This window comes from Antechinus flavipes, chromosome 2 (assembly GCF_016432865.1).
Source record: "Antechinus flavipes isolate AdamAnt ecotype Samford, QLD, Australia chromosome 2, AdamAnt_v2, whole genome shotgun sequence".
In the NCBI taxonomy this organism is placed as follows: domain Eukaryota; kingdom Metazoa; phylum Chordata; class Mammalia; order Dasyuromorphia; family Dasyuridae; genus Antechinus; species Antechinus flavipes.
Window position 1 is genome coordinate 320,056,081 of NC_067399.1, and position 19,088 is coordinate 320,075,168.

The 19,088-nt window shown below is 36.1% G+C and overlaps 1 protein-coding gene across 3 annotated transcripts in view; it reads right to left on the bottom strand.

Annotated features, from left to right (window-relative positions):
- The window catches only part of DNAL1 (dynein axonemal light chain 1), a 49,180-nt gene that overhangs the window by 11,784 nt on the left and 18,308 nt on the right, over positions 1-19,088 (bottom strand). For all 3 annotated transcript variants that reach the window (XM_051977634.1, XM_051977633.1, XM_051977632.1), the window contains exons 4-6: positions 12,009-12,064; positions 7,853-7,908; positions 295-421 (exon numbers count right to left, since the gene is read on the bottom strand). In XM_051977634.1, coding sequence (XP_051833594.1) covers positions 295-421; positions 7,853-7,908; positions 12,009-12,064 — 239 coding nt within the window. The remainder of the gene's footprint in view (positions 1-294; positions 422-7,852; positions 7,909-12,008; positions 12,065-19,088) is intronic.

Genomic DNA, 19,088 nt, shown 5'->3' on the forward strand with positions numbered 1-19,088 from the left:
ATAAGCTTAGAAAAAGGAGACTCAAAAGAGATACATTTAGTTTTCCTATGATCTTTAAGAAAATAAGACAGCTTTTGTTCATGATTAATCTTTGTTAAAAGATTAGTAAAGTAAAAAATTATATATATATATAAAGTATATAGTTATGATAAGGATAACTAAACAGCTAAAATTGGCAAACTGCTGGCAAATCAGCCCACTGTTTGAAAAGCTAATTTCTCTTTTACATATCCTTTGTTCTCCTACTGGATTAAATTGTGTAAATAAGAAGACAGAATGAAAAACTTGGCTTACCCCACTCTCTTACTAGGTTATTAGACATATAGAGGATCTTTAGTCGCTTCATAACATGAATTCCTTTCAGCTTCTCAATGAAATTATAAGATATCCAGAGTTCCTCTAAAGTGTCTCCAACTGCTTCCTGAAAAAAAATAATAACATGGATTTAAATATTCCAGATTATAAGCATTTCCTTTTCCCATGTGTAATATGCTAGGCCAGAGGCAATTATTGCAGGGAGTATTGACTGCCATGTACCCTCTGCTGAAATGGTGTCTGAAAAGGTCAGATCATCTCAACATCACAATGAAGCATATGGACCAGTCTTTGTAAAGGATGTCCTTTATACAGTACTTGGGAAGCTTGAAAATCATCAATTATATTAGGTTGTTTTAAATATTCTCTTCCTTATTTGTACCATTTATTCATGGATAAAACTAACTAACATTAAACCATTTCTGTATAACTTACCTGAAGCATCAAGGTCTAAATTAAAATATAAATTAATGAAATTTCACTTTATTAGAAAATCACCATACTTAGACTGAAAAAGATTCAAACCTTTAAAAATTCTCCTTTAAGCATATATGGTAGTAAGTAAATAGCTTAACTTAAAAATTATTTCTTCCAATTACATGTAAAATTATTTTTAATATTTTTAAAAATTTTGAGTTCCAAAGTCTCTCCCCCTTTATTAAAAATGCAAGCAATTTGATATAGGTTATAGATATGTAGTCATGCAAAATATTTGCATATAAGTCACACTGTGAAACAAAAACAGACAAAAAATTCCCCAAGAAAAATAAAGTTTTTAAAGAATATACTTCAGTTTGCATTCAGATTCTACCAGTTCTTTTCTCTGGGGATGGGGAGCATTTTTCATCATAAATCCTTTGGAATTCTGTGGAACATTGAGAACAACTAAGTCATTCGAGGTTCATCATTGTACAATATTGCTATTACTGTGTACAGTGTTCTGTTTCTGCTCACTTCACTTTACATCCATTCATGTAAGTTTTTCAAGGTTATTCTGAAAGCATTCTGCTCATCATTTCTTACAGCACAACAGAGACAGCTTGTTTGGCTCTTCCTCAATTGATGGGCATTCCCTGAATTTACAATTAATTCTTTGCCATCATAAAAAGAGCCATTATAAAAATATTTTTGTACATGTAGACCCCTTCCTTCCTTCCTTTTTTTTGCTGAGGCAATTGGGGTTAAGTGACTTGCCCAGGGTCACACAGCCAGGAAGTGTTAAGTATCTGAGACTAGATTTGAACTCAGGTCCTCCTGATTTCGGGGCTGGTCCTCTATCCACTGCACCACCTAGCTGCCCTACTTTTTCCTTTTTAAAAAAATATCTTTGGGATACAGATCTGGTGGTGGTATTGCTGAGTCAAGGTTTTTAAAGCCCTTTGGACATAGTTCCAAGTTGCTTTCCAGAATTGTTGGATCAGTTCACAACTCAGTCAATAATACTTTAGTGTCACAATCTTCCTACATCCTCTCCAACATTTGTCATTTTTGTTTTCTATCATATAAGCCAATCTGAGAGGTGTGAGACAGTACCTCAGAGTTGTTTGAGTTTCTCTAAGCAATAGAGATTTAGAGCATTTTTTCTTTTGATTATAGATATCTTTGATTTCTGAAAATTACCTGTTCATATCCTTTGACCAGTTATTAATTGGGGAATATCTTGTATTCTCATAAATTGGAGTCAGTTCTCTATTTATTTAAGAAATGAGGCCTTTATCAGAGAAACTTGATGTAAATTTTTTTCACAGTTATGATTACTGTGTTATTTCTCTCCATTCCATTTCCCCCAGTTTATCCTTCTCTTCTTCACCTTTGACTTTGTCCCTTTGCAAAAGTATCTAGCTTCTGATGACTATCTCCCCAATTTGTCCTCCTTTTTATCAGCATACCACCTTTTTTTCATATTTTTTCCTACTTCCCCTTAAGGTAATACAGAACTATATCCAACTAAGTGTGTATATTTTTCCTCTTTGAGTCAATTCCAATTTCAATTTTCAAAGGTTCAAAAACCCCCATCTTTCCCTCTATTGTCAAAGCTCTTTTGTGCCTTTCTTATGAGATAATTTACCCCAATCTCTTTCCTCCTTCTCACAATGCATTCCACATTCTCAACACAATTTTTAAAAAATATGTATTATTCCATATAGTCAACTTACCCCTTTGACCTCTATATAATTCCTTCTGTCCTAATGATAATAAAATTCTTAGGAGTTACAAGTATCATTTTCCTATGGAGGAGTGTAAACACTGCATCCCTTAATGATTTCCTTTTCCTGCTTACCTTTTTATGCTTCTCTGGAGTCTTGTATTTGAAAGTAAAATTTCCTGTTTTGCTCTGGTCTTTTCATGAGGAATGCTTGAAAGTCCTCTATTTCATTAAATATCCATTTACCCCCCCTGAAGAATTATACTCAGTTTTGCTGGATATGTGATTCTTGGTTATAATCGTATTTCTTTTGCCCTCCAGAATATCATGATCCAGAGGCAGCTAGATGGCCCTGTGGATAGAATACCAGCCCCGGAGTCAAGAGGACCAGGGTTCAAAGCTCGTCTCAGACATTTAACATGTACCATGTGACCCTGGACAAGTTACTTACCTCAACAACTACCTCAACAAGCACAACAAAAAAACAAACCCCAGAATATCATTCTTTAATATAGAAGCTGCTAAACCTTGTGTTAGCCTGACTATGGTTCCACAATATTTGAATGGCTGCTTGCAATATTTTCTCTTAATCTGGTAGCTCTGGAATTTGGCTATAATATTCCTGGGAGTTTTCATTTGGGGATTTCCATTAGGAGGTCATCAGTAGATACTTTTTTGGGGGGGGTCAATTTTTTAAATAATAGCTTTTTATTTTCAAAATACATTCAAAGACAGTTTTCAACATTCACTCCTCCCAAAATCTTTTTTTCTCCCTCCCTTCTTCTCACCTTTTCCCTCTAGACAGCAAGTAATCCAATATAGATTAAACATGTGCAATTCTTCTAAACATATTTCCACATATATCATGCTAAACAAGAAAGATATCAAAAAAGAAAAAAAAGCAAGCAACCAACCACCAAAAAGGTGAAAATACTACATTGTGATCCATATTCCGTCCCCATGGTCCTCTCTCTGGAAGCAGATGACTCTCCATTACAAATTTATCAGAAATCAGCCTGATTCATCTCACTGTTGAGAAGAGCCAAGTCTATCACAGTTGATTATCATAATCTTGTTTCTATATACAATGTTCTCTTGGTTCTACTCACTTCACTTAGCATCATCAGTTCTGAAATCATCCTAATCATTTCTTTTTTTTTTTCTTTTTCTTTTTTTAATTAAAGCTTTTTATTTTCAAAATATACACAGGGATAATTTTTGACATTCACCCCTATAAAATCCTTTGTTCTAATTTTTTTTTACCTCCCTTTCCCCCAATTAGCAAGTGATTCAATATATGTTAATCATATAGGATGATTTCTTAAAGGCAGATGACAAATTCTTGTAGTTTCTTTCAAATTGACAATGCTTTGAATATAACTCTGGAAACTAAGTCATTATTTCTTATAGAACAGTAAGATTCCATTTCATTCATATACCATAACTTATTCAGCCATTCCCTAACTAATGGGCATCTACTCAGTTTCCAGTTTCTTGTCAGTGGATTCTTTCATTTTCTATTTTATCTTCTGATTCTAGGATAATAAGATAGTTTTTCTAGACAATTTCTTGAAATACACCTAGGTTTTTCTTTTGATCATGATTTTCAAGTAGTCCATCAATTTAAAAATTTTCTCTCCTGGATCTAATTTTCCTGGTTAATTGTTTTTCCAATGAGATAGTTCACATTTTCTTCTATTTTTACTTTTAAAATTTTGTTTTATTGCTTCTTGATGTCTCATGGAGTTATTAGCTTCCACTTGCGAATTTCCAATTTTTGAGAAATTATTTTCTTAAGGGAATATTTATATCTTTTTTCCATTTGCCCAATTCTATTTTTTTAAGAAGTTCCTTTTCTTCAGTGAAATTTTTATACATCTTTTTCCATGTGGCCAATTTTGTTTTTTAAGGAGTTCTCTTCATTGCACATGTTTAACATACATTGGATTACCTGCTGTCTATAGGAAGAGAATGGGTGAAAGGGAGGGAGAAAAATTTGGAACACAAGATTTTACAAGGGCGAATATTGAAAATAATCTTTGTATGTATTTTGAAAATAAAAAGGAGTTTTCTTCAATGGAATTTTGTGCCTCTTTTACCATTTTATTCTATTTTAAGGTGTTCTTTCTTCAGTATTTTTGTGATTCCTTTACCAAGGTGTTGACTCTTCTATTTCATAATTTTCTTGTATGACTCTAATTTATTTTCCCAAACTTTCTTCTCTCTTATTTGATTTTTAAAATCCTTTCAGAGAGGGGGAACTGAGTGTGGTTCACAAAGTAGCATTTTCACTCTTTTTGTTGTTTGCTTGCATTTTATTTTCTCATTTTTTTCCTGTTTGATTTGACTTTTCTTGTGCAGCAAGATATTTGTACAAATATGTATGCATATATTGGATTTAACATATGTTTCTATCATGTTTAACAAATATTAGATTACTTGCTATCTAGGGGAAGAGGGAGAATCAGAACACAAGGTTTTATGTTGAAAAATTGTCCATGCATGTTTTGAAAATAAAATGCTTTAATTTAAAAAAACAATCCTTTCTGAGATCTGTCAGGAATTCAGAGAGGGATTGGGGAGGTGGGGAAAGGCAGAGGCTTAGACCAATTCAGATTTTTCTTTGAGGCTCTTCAGGTCTGCTTTTGAGTTTGTGTTTTGACCTTCTCTGTCACCACAGTAATTTTCTGTGGTCTTATTTTCTAGCCTATTTCTTGATCTTTATTTCTTTGTAAAAGCTGGGCTTGGCTCCTAGGGTGAAGGGGACACTATCCCAAGTTTCAGGTTTTTCATGCTGCTGTTTTCAGAGCTAATTCTGCATGGGTGGATACGGGTGTCTATAAGTTTTTGGTTCTTTCAAGGTAGTATGAATCCAAGGAGACATATGGTCACTGCTCCCCTGGCCTGTGGTCTGCCAGTGACTATAACCACTCTTTTCTACTCTAGCACTGTAACCAGGACCCCCACTTTAACATGCCGATGTTCCTCTTCAACTGCTATTGTGACCAGGATAGGCAATGCAACAGTGTCCTGTATCTCACACAAGTAAAAGGTGACCTGTAATCTCCTTCCAACTCGTCCTACCCTCTCATGTGGGTTAAGAGCTACAAAAGCTGCCATAATCAGTTCACTTACCCAAGGGCCTGCCGCTGACTTCCTGGAATATTCTGGACTGAACTCTACTCTCACTCCAATGAGACAATTTTTCTGTTGAACTTCTAAGTTATCTTGGGCTAAAAAATAGTTTCACCCTGTCTTTTTGTTGGTTCTGTTGCTCCAGAATTCATTTTGAAGTATTTTTTTAAAGTTGTTTGGTGGAAGTGAATTTGGGAACATTCAGGTGAATTTCTACCTTTACTCCACCATTTTGACTCTACCACTTGCATTTATCGAATAACTGACTTTTAAAAAAGAATTTCTATCCTTCATAGCATTTTATTTTATAGGAGCAAGAGAAGAAATGGCAATAGAATCCAGGGAGAAGGTAGTATAGGAGAAACTGCATTAGATATGAAGGCAGAGGCAGTCCCGAGTTCATTTCTGGCTCTGCTATTTATTACTTCTGTGACCTTGGCTACGAGACAGTTCTCTCAAGCAAAGATGTCAAATACACATGTCTTGCCATACTCTTGGAAAGACTGAACCACATTATAATGTAATTGGGAAACATTTAACAAAATAAATAAGGATAAAATATGACAATGTAACGACCACACTCGCAGCCAGGACACCCCAGAATCAGCCGGAGTCAGGATAAGCAAAAGTCCTCAATCTTAATTCTTGGTCCCCAGACTCAGGATTGAACAGGATGGAAGCAGAATCTCCCCCACCACCTTCCCTTGTCTGTCGTGTGTTCCTGGCTAGCTTTACTCCACCCCTAGTCCCTCCTACAATCCTCTATACACCAATTATTGAGCCAGTATGGATAATGGAAAGGACCATTTTCCAAGCTAGCCTCAAGCGCTTGGCTGTCCCCATCTCAGTGCATAGTTCCAGCCCTCTATAGTACACAGGTAATGTGAAGGTTTTCCAAGTCAATATGCTGCTTGTCATATGGATCAGTATCTGTTTTTGTCTGATCACCCTGATATGTGGATAGAGAACCAGACTGAGGATTAAGAAGAGAGGGTTATTTAAGCTCTGTTTCTACACATACTTGCCAGGGGCACATGATAAGTCAACTTTGTTGGCAGCCCAGGAAACTTTCTATGGCTATAAATAACAGCTACCATTTATAGAACACTTTGATAATGCAAAGTATCTTAAAGAGATACTTTGTCCTCACAACTATCCTCTGAGGTGGCTGCTCCTATTATCCCCATTTTATAGATGAAGCAGGTGAAGTTAAGAAATGTTAACTGACTTGTCCAGGGTCAGAAAGTTCCTAAGGATATAAGGGAAGTTCTGGACTTGGTCAGTATCATTTGCTCTGCCATTTACCCGTTTCTGAAAATTGCACAAGGGTTGCTTGTGCAGCAGCAAGAGGAATTTCTCCCACCGAGGGAAATCATCACAAGTCCATCCTGCCTCTCACCCACCCTGGGCTCACCATTTTTCAGGGCCTCATTTATAAAATGAAAGGGTTGGACTCCCATTGCTCAGGCTGCCCTTATTCCATGGAGGGACTTCAGATACTGTCCCAAGAAATCAGTGATTGTAGCTATTCTTCCAAGCGTAGTGCCCAGCTCGTCAAAGGCCATTAAGTCTTAGGAGGCCATTTTCTCCAGATTCACTCTGAATGGGCTTTTGGGAAGCAAAAGTTGGGCTTCCAAAAAAGCTTTGAGGAAGTTCAAGAAGTCTAACAGCCAATCCTTTTCTTTACTTGTTGGCCTTTCAATATCACACTCTGAATTTCTTATTATTCCAAGGGAAAGGGAGAAAATAGTCCTGGCATTCTAGGAGTTAACACCTGGTTTCTGCAATAAGGCTATCTCATTTCAACTATCTTGCCACTCCTGTTTGAGCTGTACTGATTTCTCCAAATGTTAGATGATCATCAGTTATACCTAATAGTCTATAGATTTAATTCTTATTTGTGGGTTGGAGTCAGGAAGACTTGAGTTCAAATTTGACCTCAATCACTTAGTAGCTGTATAGTCTTGCACAAGTCACTTTGTTTGCCTTACTTTCCTCATCTGTAAAAAGAACTGGACAAAGAAATGGCAAACCACTCCAGTATCTTTGCCGAGAAATCCCCAAATGGCACTAATGACTAAACAATATCAACAAATGTGAGCTATTACTATTATTATTATTAAGTCCCTAAGAATTGGATAGAAAGGCATATTGTCCATCTCTTTAAAGAAGAATATTGGATATTACAGCAATCTCAAATATCAAAAAGAGCCCTAAAATCACATGCTTAAAAATATGTTATGAAAGGCAACCTACCAATCCATTTAGGTTCTTTATATTATTCCTTCCCAGTGACAAAATCCGCAAGTTTTCTACAAATAAAGAGAAAATGGTTTTGTTTACTCAGTTCAAAAACATTTTTAAATTTTATCTTCATAGTGCCTGGTATATGAGGCACTTAATACATCCTTTTTTGATTTTTTTAAAGTTTATTTACTAAATGCAAGACAATATAAAGATTTAAAAAAACTATCTTCAAAAAACTAATCTTGTTGGGGTGGGAGGAGGAAAAAGCAGAGATGAAGTATCTGTTTAAGTAAGTAAATAAACAATAATTTGAGAAGGGAAGGGCACTAATAACTAGGGATAGGGATGTTGATTAGGAAAACCTTGGATAAGAACACTGTGGCACTCCTGAGATAAGCCGTAAAAGAAATTAGGAATACTAAGAAGCATAAGAAGGCATTTCATACATGCAAGACAGCCTGTGCTAAGGTATGATGAAGGTAGAATAAAGCCCAATTCAACAACAGCAAGTCAGCTAGTTTGGCTAAATATATAATAAAGAAGGGAAGCAGATTCAACCTTTATAATGGATTCATTATATACATTGTTTAAAAGGCAATAATTTAAATTTACATAACACTCTGTAGTTTGCAAAATTTATAAAGCATTTTTAGATGTAATCTCATCTGATAGTACAAATATACTCAGCATATGTACATAATGTTCAGAAAAATTCTTTTATTATGAATAAAGGAATCAGTCTGGATCCTGAAGTCCAAGTGATTATAGGGAAGAAAGACAAATTTTTCAGTCTGAACCTATATGAGAGCATAGGACCAAGGGAACAATGAGGAAAAGATTAGAAGGAGAATATCAGAAATAGTTACCAAAAAAAAAAAAAAATCAAATGACAAATCAATAAAAATATTATGGTCTCTTTGATAAAATATCAGTCAAATATTGGCAACTCCAAGTAGAAATAACTCAACTTCAATCAATCACTATTTATTAGAGTGCCTATATACTATTTACCAGCACTTCTGGCTTACCTGGGGGGAAATGGGATCCTTCCCAAATAATTGCTCACAGCAGGTTTCCTGTCTCATCCTAGATGTGATCTGTAATTCATGGGGTTCCTAACTCCTTGAAAGAGAAGAATGTCTGCACTTAAATAATTTAGAAGTGGTAGGGATAGATATTGGTGTTCCTGAGGCCATAGCAAGATTAATAATCCACAAACAGCATTATGATTAGGCTGGGGTAACTAGGGTTTTGTTCCAGAGTTTGGGTAGGTAACTAACTTGAGGAACACCCTTTCTTCTCACCAACAGTTCCTCTTAAGCCAAGCTTTGGAGTCCCACATGATGTAGCATCAGTGCCCCTGCTCCCTAGCCTGATCCAGGTCATTACCGGGTGCTTCCATAACTGTTGTATCCTTCTTTGGAGGCTCCCCTACCCTCTCATTACCCCACTCAGTTGCCTGCCCCTCTGAGGGCAGAAGGGGTTGATGAGTCAGGAGTTGTAGACTGTACTTTAGAAGGACAAGCTAGATTCTTTGTCAGATTACCTGTCTCTCTGCCAGTATGAATGCTGAATATCACTCTGATCCATCCTGAGATGCAGACTGATATCAGAGGTGGGTGCCCCAATGCCAAAATGAGAACTCAAGGCCTTCCTTTATCCCAGGTGAGCTCCCCACTATTGGGGCCCACTATTTCCCCTCCTCTGACAGCAGTCATGACATCTTAGGATCTGCTTTCATGAGAGCTCATCCTGGCATTTTTTTGGTGCCCTGCCTTGAGGCCTTATGTTTCAAAGACTCTCACTTTTTCATTTGAAGCTCCCATGAAGCCCCGCTTACAGCTAAACTTTAAAATGTCGGCTTTTTACGTACATTTAAAAATTTAAAATGATTACCTAAACCTCACAACTTACAATTACACTTGCCTTGGGTGCTGACAGTCACCACGCACAATTCTCTTTATAAGCTTTCCTCCTCTAGAACTTATTTCCCAACTCCAGAGCTTAGTTCTCCCCATCTGGGAAGCTCAGAGCTCCTGCTTTCAATTAAACAAGAGTTTACAAACAAACAAACAAAAAAAAAAAATAGCTCGAGTTAGTTGTAATAGAAAGAACCCAGAACTAGGAGAAGGGAACTTGCATTTTAGCCCCAAGCTTTACCTCTAGCCAGCTGTGTGTCTTTGGGCAATCACTTTCTCACTCAAGGCTTCAACTCCAAAATTAAAAGGCTAGGCCAGGTTACCTCTGAAGTCCCGGAGAGGGAGGGACTTGTTAATTTATCAATTTGGGAATTAATAAAGCTGATTGTCCTAGCAGGAAATAACATCAATGATTCTACCACATAAAAGAAATGTCAAAATTATTATTTTACACCATGGCTGTATCTTATTAAAGCAATATTACTTATAGGAGTAACTGACTTTCAAACTGATAAGGTTGTTCAATTATTGGTTGTGGAAAGCAATCAAATAAGAGCCAAAAGGATAATGTCACTGAATCTAAGAAGCCATATTTTAAGCTTTTCAGATCATGAATTCATACACAACAAAAATAAAGTAACTTTGTCTTTTTAAAAATTTAATACTGATTTCAATCTTTATAATGATATTGAAAAAGGATTATAAGCAAATAACTAACCATCCTCTCCTCAGGAATAAGTGTCATTACTTTGGATTCCACATTCTTTTTATCACAGTTTAAATATGCTTGTTCCCTAAATCTTATAATTAATCCACAATGCTTTCTGAATATAAGAATTAGTGAATTATTGTATGCAAAAGATTCTGACTTAAGTCCTATATAAATAAAAGGTATTATAAAATATATAAAAAATCATTATCATTTATAATCAAATAATTTTAATGTAGCTTTTTTTCATAAAGAAAGATGTGCTATTTTTTAAAAAAAATAATCAAATTAGAATTTTAATTAATATTAATATGTAATTCAAAGAGAATGAAAGCTTTGATAATTTATACTTGAAAAAATACATGAGAAAATAGCGATGGCTATCTTTCATTATTTACTGTCAAGAAATACATTTTATAATTGTATTAACACCAAAGAACTATTGAGTGTGTTAATATAAGGCATTGCAAATGTTTAAAAAACTTTATATTAAGTAGCTAATCTTAGGGACAAGGAGCTAATTTTTCACAGCCATTCCCAATGAAACCAAGCCACGGCATCTTTGGGTTCCTCTATTTTGGTGGTGAAAAACAGAAGCTGCAGACAAGGATTATTTTTTAGACCTCCACACTACAAAGGATTTTTTGTTTAGATTATCATGTGAATTCTCCTGGTTTAGAACATAGCATTAATGAGGCCAAAGTTGCAAGCTCAATTCCCCTGAGCATTAGTGTGGGGCTATCATTCAGTTCCAACAGCCCCATAGTATACAGATTTGGCCCCAACATATTTCCTTGCAAATGTACAGGAAGGGACTGAAAAATGGGCACATTGGTGTTCATTTATCAAAACCTATTCCAAGCAAATGGTGCAAAACAACCTTTAAATTTAAAAACAAACAAAAAACAAAAATCAGGTGCACTTATAAGAGTGGATTGGATGATTTCAAAGACTCTTTTCAGCCCCACAGAATCTTATTATCTTAAGATAAAAATTGCACTGTCTTTTGTACCAGATTTACACAACGTTAAAACTAACCATTATGTTCATTTTTATAGGATTATAAACTCAAAGCTTGGAAAGGACCTCTAAGGTTATCTACTCCAAATCATGACCTCATTTTACAGGTGAGGAAACTGAGGGTCAGAGGTTAGTTAAGGAATTTGCTCAAGGCACTAAACCGTCTAAAATGCTTACTAAGTCTGTAAAAACAGGAGTAGATCCCACTATTTTGGATATATGCTCTAATAATTAGTAATTACTCCTTCAAAAGCAAGTAAACATTAAATTATATCTGCATTTCTCAAATCTACCTATGTTCCAACTCTAATTCATCTGAATGTAGGAAACATACAAAATCCTTGCATTTCTGACATGTCAAATTTAAGATTGTTTAGTAAAGTTCTCTTTTTAGTTCTCTTATGATAGTGAGATCTGAAAAGTTTATTTTTGTAGGCAACCATCATCAAACTCATTAAACTTTGGAAAACTTATTTCAAGCAGTTAGAAAAATCAAAGAAGTGATAAGATTACTTACTTAAACCATTCAGATTGGCAATTTTTTCAATGCAGTTTGTAGACAGTGAAAGCTTCCTTAGAGAGAATAAAAACCTAAATTAGTCAGAGGGTTAAAAATGCCAAAGCAAAAATTCCTGAACACTCATTACAAGGATGCTGCAAGTCTTTTATGTCTCTGTATATCTTAAATCAAAGTCTTATATCCAGAGCCCTTAAAATCTTCATAATGAGAACAACAATAGCTCACATTTATATTATTCAGTCATTTGTTCATGTCTGATTCTAAGTGAGCAAATGGAAAATGTCTGTGGAGTTTTCTTGGCAAAGATATTAAAATACCATTATCATTTCCTTCTCCAGAATATCCCCATTTTACACATGAGGAATTGAGACAAATAGAGATTAAGTAACTTGCCTAGGGTTACACAGCTAGCTGGGGGTTACAGAACTAGAAATTTCCTGAAGCCAGATTTAAACTCAGATATTTCTGACTTCAGGCCTGGTGCTTTAAATTGCCCTCTCACTTATATATACTACTTTAAAGTTTAGAACTACTGAATTTGGGGATAATTCTTGTCTTCTTTCACTAACTTAAAGTAATTTTAAATGGTTTTTTAAAAAATAAAATTTTTTGGTAATTTCACCTATTTTCTAGTTGTACAAAGAACTCCCAATCAATTGGAGGAGTAGATGGCTCATTGAGCTGTGAATATGACCGATAATTAATTTTCCTGAGATCTGGAAAAGAATAGCTACTCAAAGTATCTATCACCACATGAATGAAACTTACAGATAACTGACAATTCTTTCCAAGTCCATTTCCAAGGACTCTGATCCTGGGCTAAAAAGCTTTAAAGATTTTTGTCTTGGAAATGGTTGCACTGAGGGAATGTGTACCATTAAGGAAAAGAACATTAGTACCATAATTAACAAAAAGCACAGTGTTCAAGGTGGCCTAGCTGTACCAGATCTAAAACTATATTATAAAGCAGTGGTTACCAAAACCATTTGGTATTGGTTAAGAAACAGACTAGTTGATCAGTGGAATAGGTTAGGTTCAAAGGACAAAATAGTCAATAACTATAGCAATCTAGTATTTGACAAATCCAAAGATCCAAACTTTTGGGATAAGAACTCACTATTTGACAAAAACTGCTGGGAAAATTGGAAATTAATATGGCAGAAATTAGGCATGGACCCACACTTAACACCATATACCAAGATAAGGTCAAAATGGGTTCATGATCTAGGCATAAAGAATGAGATTATAAATAAATTAGAAGAGTATAGAATAGTTTACCTCTCAGACCTGTGGAGGAGGAAGGAATTTGTAACCAAAGAAGAACTAGAGATTATTATTGATCACAAAATAGAAAATTTTGATTATATCAAATTAAAAAGGTTTTGTACAAACAAAACTAATGCAGACATTAGAAGGGGGGAAGCAATAAACTGGAAAAACATTTTTACATTCAAAGGTTCTGATAAAGGCCTCATTTCCAAATTATATAGAGAATTGACTCTAATAAGAAATCAAGCCATTCTCCAATTGATAAATGATCAAAGGATATGAACAGACAATTTTTGGATGAAGCTATAGAAACTATTTCTAGCCATATGAAAAGATGCTCCAAATCATTATTAATCAGAGAAATGCAAATTACGACAACTCTGAGATACCACTACAAACCTGTCCTATTGGCTAAGATGACAGGGAAAGATAACGCGGAATGTTGGAGGGGGTGTGAGAAAACTGGGACACTGATACATTGTTGGTAGAATTGTGAATGCATCCAGCCATTCTGGAGAGCAATTTGGAACTATGCTCAAAAAGTTATCAAACTGTGCATACCAGCTGTGTCTCTCCTGAGATTATATCCCAAAGAGATACTGAAGAAGGGAAAGGGACCTGTATGAACAAGAATATTTGTGGCAACCCTGTTTATAGTGGCCAGAAACTGGAAACTGAGTGAATGCTCATCAATTGGAGAATGGCTGAATAAATTGTGGTATATGAATGCTATGGAATAACATTGTTCTGTAAGAAATGACCAGCAGGAGGATTTCAGAAAAGCCTGGAGAACTTACATGAACTGATGCTGAGTAAAATGAACAGGACCAGGAGATCATTATATACTTCAACAACAATACTATATGAGGATCAATTCTGATGGATGTGGCTCTCTTCAACAATGAGATGAACCAAATCAGTAGATTTGTAGATAGAGCAGTAATGAATTGAATCAGCTACACCCAGTGAAAGAACTCTGGGAAATGTGTGTGAACCATTACATAGCATTTCCAATCCCTCTGTTTTTGTCCGCCTGCATTTTTTATTTCCTTCACAGGTTAACTGTACAATATTTCAAAGTCCGATTCTTTTTGTACAGCAAAATAACTGTTTGAACATGTATACATATATTGTACTTAATTTATACTAGTTGAAAGGCAATAAAATATAATAGAAAGGGTCCTGAAATGGAAGTTAGGAGATCTGGGTTCTACTCAAATTTTGGCTACTCTTCTTACTAGAACTTCCCTTTGCCCCTGAAGCCTTCTCACCTTAGACTATTCCTCCATCACGCCAACCCCCCTTTCTGTCTCTTTTAAAATAGCTTTCTATTTTTCAAAATACATGCAAAGACAGTTTTCATCATTCATCCTTGCAAAACTTTATGTTCCAAATTTTTCTCTCTCCCTTCCCACTCCCCCAGGCAGCAAGTAATCCAACGTAAGTTAAACATGTACAATTCTTCTACAACATATTTATCATCCCGTGCAAGAAAAACCAGGTCAAAAAGGGAAAAACAGGAGAAAGAAAAAAAAAAAAACAAGCAAACAAACAACAACAAAAGGGGGGAAATACTATGCTTTGATTCATCCAAGTTCTTATGCAGGACAGGAGCCTCTCACTGACTGGGCTGGGCTGGTTGGGGCTATGGTCTTCCCACTGCGCTGGTAGACCTGGCCAAGTCCTGCTTGTTATGCTGGGGTTTGAGGCTTACAAGTTGCTTTCTGTAGTTGCATTGGAGGTCTCACAGCTGGTTTGCTGATCTACTGGCCTTCTGAACCACAAGTAGCCAACATTGCTATATTTTGGCTAAGGCCTCCATGCTGGGCCTCCTTGTGCCAGGGCTCCTTCCACTGTGTTTGTGCTGGACCTTGCTCCTCCCTGCCCAATGACACAGACCATTCCTGAAATCCTTCCAAAACATCTTAAGCTGGAAAATTCTTAAACTCTGAAAGTTTGTTAGTTCTAGCACTCCAAAATCCATTTAGAGGCTTGATCTAGTGCTAAGGGAAGCTGTGAGAGCTCAGGCAATGTCCTGTCTACTCTCTGCCATCTTGGCTCCATGCCAACCCCCTTTTCTTGTTGGCGAGTTCCTCCCAAGGGCCTCCATTTTGGGATAAGCCCCAAGTGGACAATCCTTACTCCTCACATGACTGCTTCTGACTTTCCCAATGTTGACTTCCTGCTTCCTCTGGGGCATCTCCTCCTGGGCCCCTTTTGTGTCTTCTCTTCCCCTATAGTGTCAACTCCCCATTAGGAGTGACTGCCTTTCTTCCTGCTTATGTCTACAGATCTGGGTACAGCCATAAATGCCAGCTACCCACTGGCCTTAGTAGTGGGACCATGCTCAGGGCTCTTCATCTCTCTGCCATGCATGGCACCCTTGTAGCCCCTGCCTCAGTGGATGGCAGCAAGGAAAGCTGTGGTAAAGCTCAAAGCCCTTGGAACTACAATTTAGACCTCATGAGTCTGGGGCCGATATTCTTACTGGGCTGTCTTACAGCTGGCCTCAGTGAAGAATGTTCGTGTTTCATAGGAGCAGAGGTCAGGCATCAAAGGAACCACTTCAACCAACCAAGGTTAACCTCCACTTCTTACAAACTAGGAAACTAAGACCCAGAAAGGTTAAGTGATTTTCTTTGAGTCACACAACTAGCAAGTGTCTGAGGCAGAATTTTAAATCATGCCATCTTGACTCTTGAGTCTAACACTAGATGGTCCTGTCTTTATTTTGTCATATGCTTGCTCTCTGTTAATGAGTCTAGATGCAGGATGTCCCAAAAATCTCAGTATGGTTTTAAGACAGTAAAACTTAACACTGCACTGCACTGTGGCTTTTGGGACCCCTTGAATCTAAGATGGCATTGATACAAAAAATTACTCCAAATGGACACCCTCATTTGGCCACATTAACCACTCATAAATCAGCTCTCTCTTACTTAAGATTTATAATTGAAAGTTACAATCTTTTCTGGTGTATAAACCTCTTCTCTATGGAGACGCAAAAAATATAATTTTGTAGTCTAAGTCATTAACCCCATTTTAGAAAGGACTAATCTGAGTTGTAGAAATTAAGCTATTTGCCATACAAACAGAAAAGGAGCCAAAGCTTGAACTTGGATCTTTTGACTCTTTCCCATCCCCCAACATTTGAATATTTTTTAAATAAAATTTTAAATTCCAGGTTTTTCTTCCCTCCCTCCTCTCTTCCCCAAGATGGCAAGCAGTCTGATATAGGTTATTCATGTGTAATCATATAAACATATTTTCATATTGGTCATGTTGTAGAAGAAACAGAACAAAAGGGAAAACTCTACTCTTAGACTCATAGTTCTTTCTCTGGATATGGATAGCATTTTCCTTCATGAGTCTTAAATTGTCTTGGAATTATTTTGGATCACTGTATTGCTGAGATGAGCCAAGTCTATTATAGTTGATCATTGCACAATGTTGTTACTACGTACAATGTTTTCCTGGTTTTACTCATTTCACTTGGCATCAGTTCATATAAGTCTTTCTGAAATCTACCTTCTCATTCTTTCTTTCTTTCTTGTTTTTTTTTCCCGAGGCAATTGGGGTTAAGTGACTTGCCCAGAGTCACACAACCAGGAAGTGTTAAGTGTCTGAGGGCAGATTCTAACTCAGATCCTCCTGACTTCAGGGCTGGTCCTCTATTCACTGTGCCACCTATCTGCCCCAAAAATTTGGGACAGCATATAGTTAGCAAGGAAAGGGTTTTTTGTTTTTGTTTTTTTGTTTTGGCTAAGACAATTGGGTTGTTAAGTGACTTGCCTGGGGTCACATAGCTAGGATGTGTTAAGTGTCTAAGGCCAGATTTGAACTCAGATGCTCCTGACTTCATGTGCTGGTGGTGCTCTATCTATTGTGGCACCTAGCTGCCCTTCATTATTTCCTCTAGAATAATAGTATTCCATTATCTTCATATGTTACAATTTGTTCAATCATTCTCCAATAAATGGACATTTTTTCAATTTGAAAATGAGCCACCATAAAAAGAGCTACTACAGCATGATAAATATGGAAATATATATAGAATAATTGTACATATTTAATGTTGGATTACTTGTCTAGGGGAGAGGGATGGAGGGAAGGGAGGAAGCACAATTTGGAACACAAGGTTTTATAATGGTGAATGCTGAAAATTATCCTGCATGTCTTTTGGAAATAAAAAGTTATTTTAAAAAATAAAATTTAATTTTAAAAAGCTACTATAAGTAGTTTTGCTCTTTCCCCTTTTTTATGACCTCTTTGGGATATAGATGTATGTAGTGGTATTGTGGGATCAAGAGGTATGCAGAGTTTTATAGCTTTTTGGGCATAGTTCCAAATTGTTCTCCACAATGATTGGATCAGTTCACAACTACACCAAATATTGTATGAGTATTCTAATTTTCCCACATCTTCAACATTTATTATTTTCCTTTTCCATCATTTTAATCAATCTGATAGGTATGAGGTAGTATTTTGAGGCAGTAATGATTCAAATTTTTTTCATATGACTATTGATAGCTTTAATTTCTTCATCTAAAAACTGTTCAAATGCTTTCATCATTTACTCATTGGGGAATGACTTGCATTCTCATAAAGTTGATTCAATTCTCTATATATTTGAGAAATGAATCCTTTATGAGAAATACTTGTTATATTAAATGTTTCCTATCTTTCTTCTTTTCTTCTAATTTTGGTTGCATTGGTTTTGTTTGTACAAAACCCTTTTGACGCTTTTAATATAATCAAAATTATCCATTTTGTATTTCATAATGTTTTTTATCTCTTGTTTGGTCATAAATTCTTCCCTTCTCCATAAATCTGACAGGTAAACTATTCCTTGCTCTCTTTATTTAATTATATTATCACTCTTTATGGCTAAGTCATGTACCCATTTTGACCTTATGGTGTGAGATGTTGGTCTATGCCTAGTTTCTATCCCCATTTCTCCAGATGTCTAAATTCTAACTTGTCTAAAATTCTATTTACTTCCTGTGAGAATTGAATGGTGATTTAGTTTCCAAAGTTATGAAAAACTGAATTAGAGAAAGGAAACCTAAATTAGAAAGTTTAAACTTAAGAAATGGAAGGCTGGGACCCACAAGGACATCAAAGACTATAATCAAGGGCAGAGATTTTAAATTTGAACAGGTGCCCCCTGGATCTTCACAGTTATCTTCCTGGACTTTGCTCCCTTCCCCTTCACAGCTCTCTTCCTCCATAAGAATGTAAGCTCCTTGGGAGCAGGAACTGGCTATATAATAAGGGATGGAGAGTCACATTCTGTAACTTCTGTAACACCCAATTAATGGAAAATCAGGAAAATAAAAGACTGCCTTTGTGGTTTCAAAATTTGTCTATTAATCTAGGCACCCACTTATGCAAGAATGTAAAATAAAATCTTTCCTACATTCATCAGTGAATCTCTTGGTAAGATACTGTTTCTTACACCTCCTTAACTTCTTTCTTGTTTATTTTGTGGTTATATTTATCAAGTCTAAGAGGGGAGGGTTGGGGTTCCCCACTAATGTAGCTTTGCTGTTTTATCATTTAATTTCTCTAAGAATGCTATACCACTTGGTGCATATGTTTAGTACTTCATTGTCTATAGTATCTTCTTGCAATTCACAGCATCTTCTTCTGGATCTCAAGATCGTCTTTGAGAATGAGGGACAAATACTTGTGAGCAGGAGGTGTGGATCCACTGGGGACCCACCTAGCCTGGAACTGGCTTCCCTTTTTCCTTCTCTCCTCCCACCTCTCCTTTTGTCCACATAGGGAATCATACTCTTCCCTGCA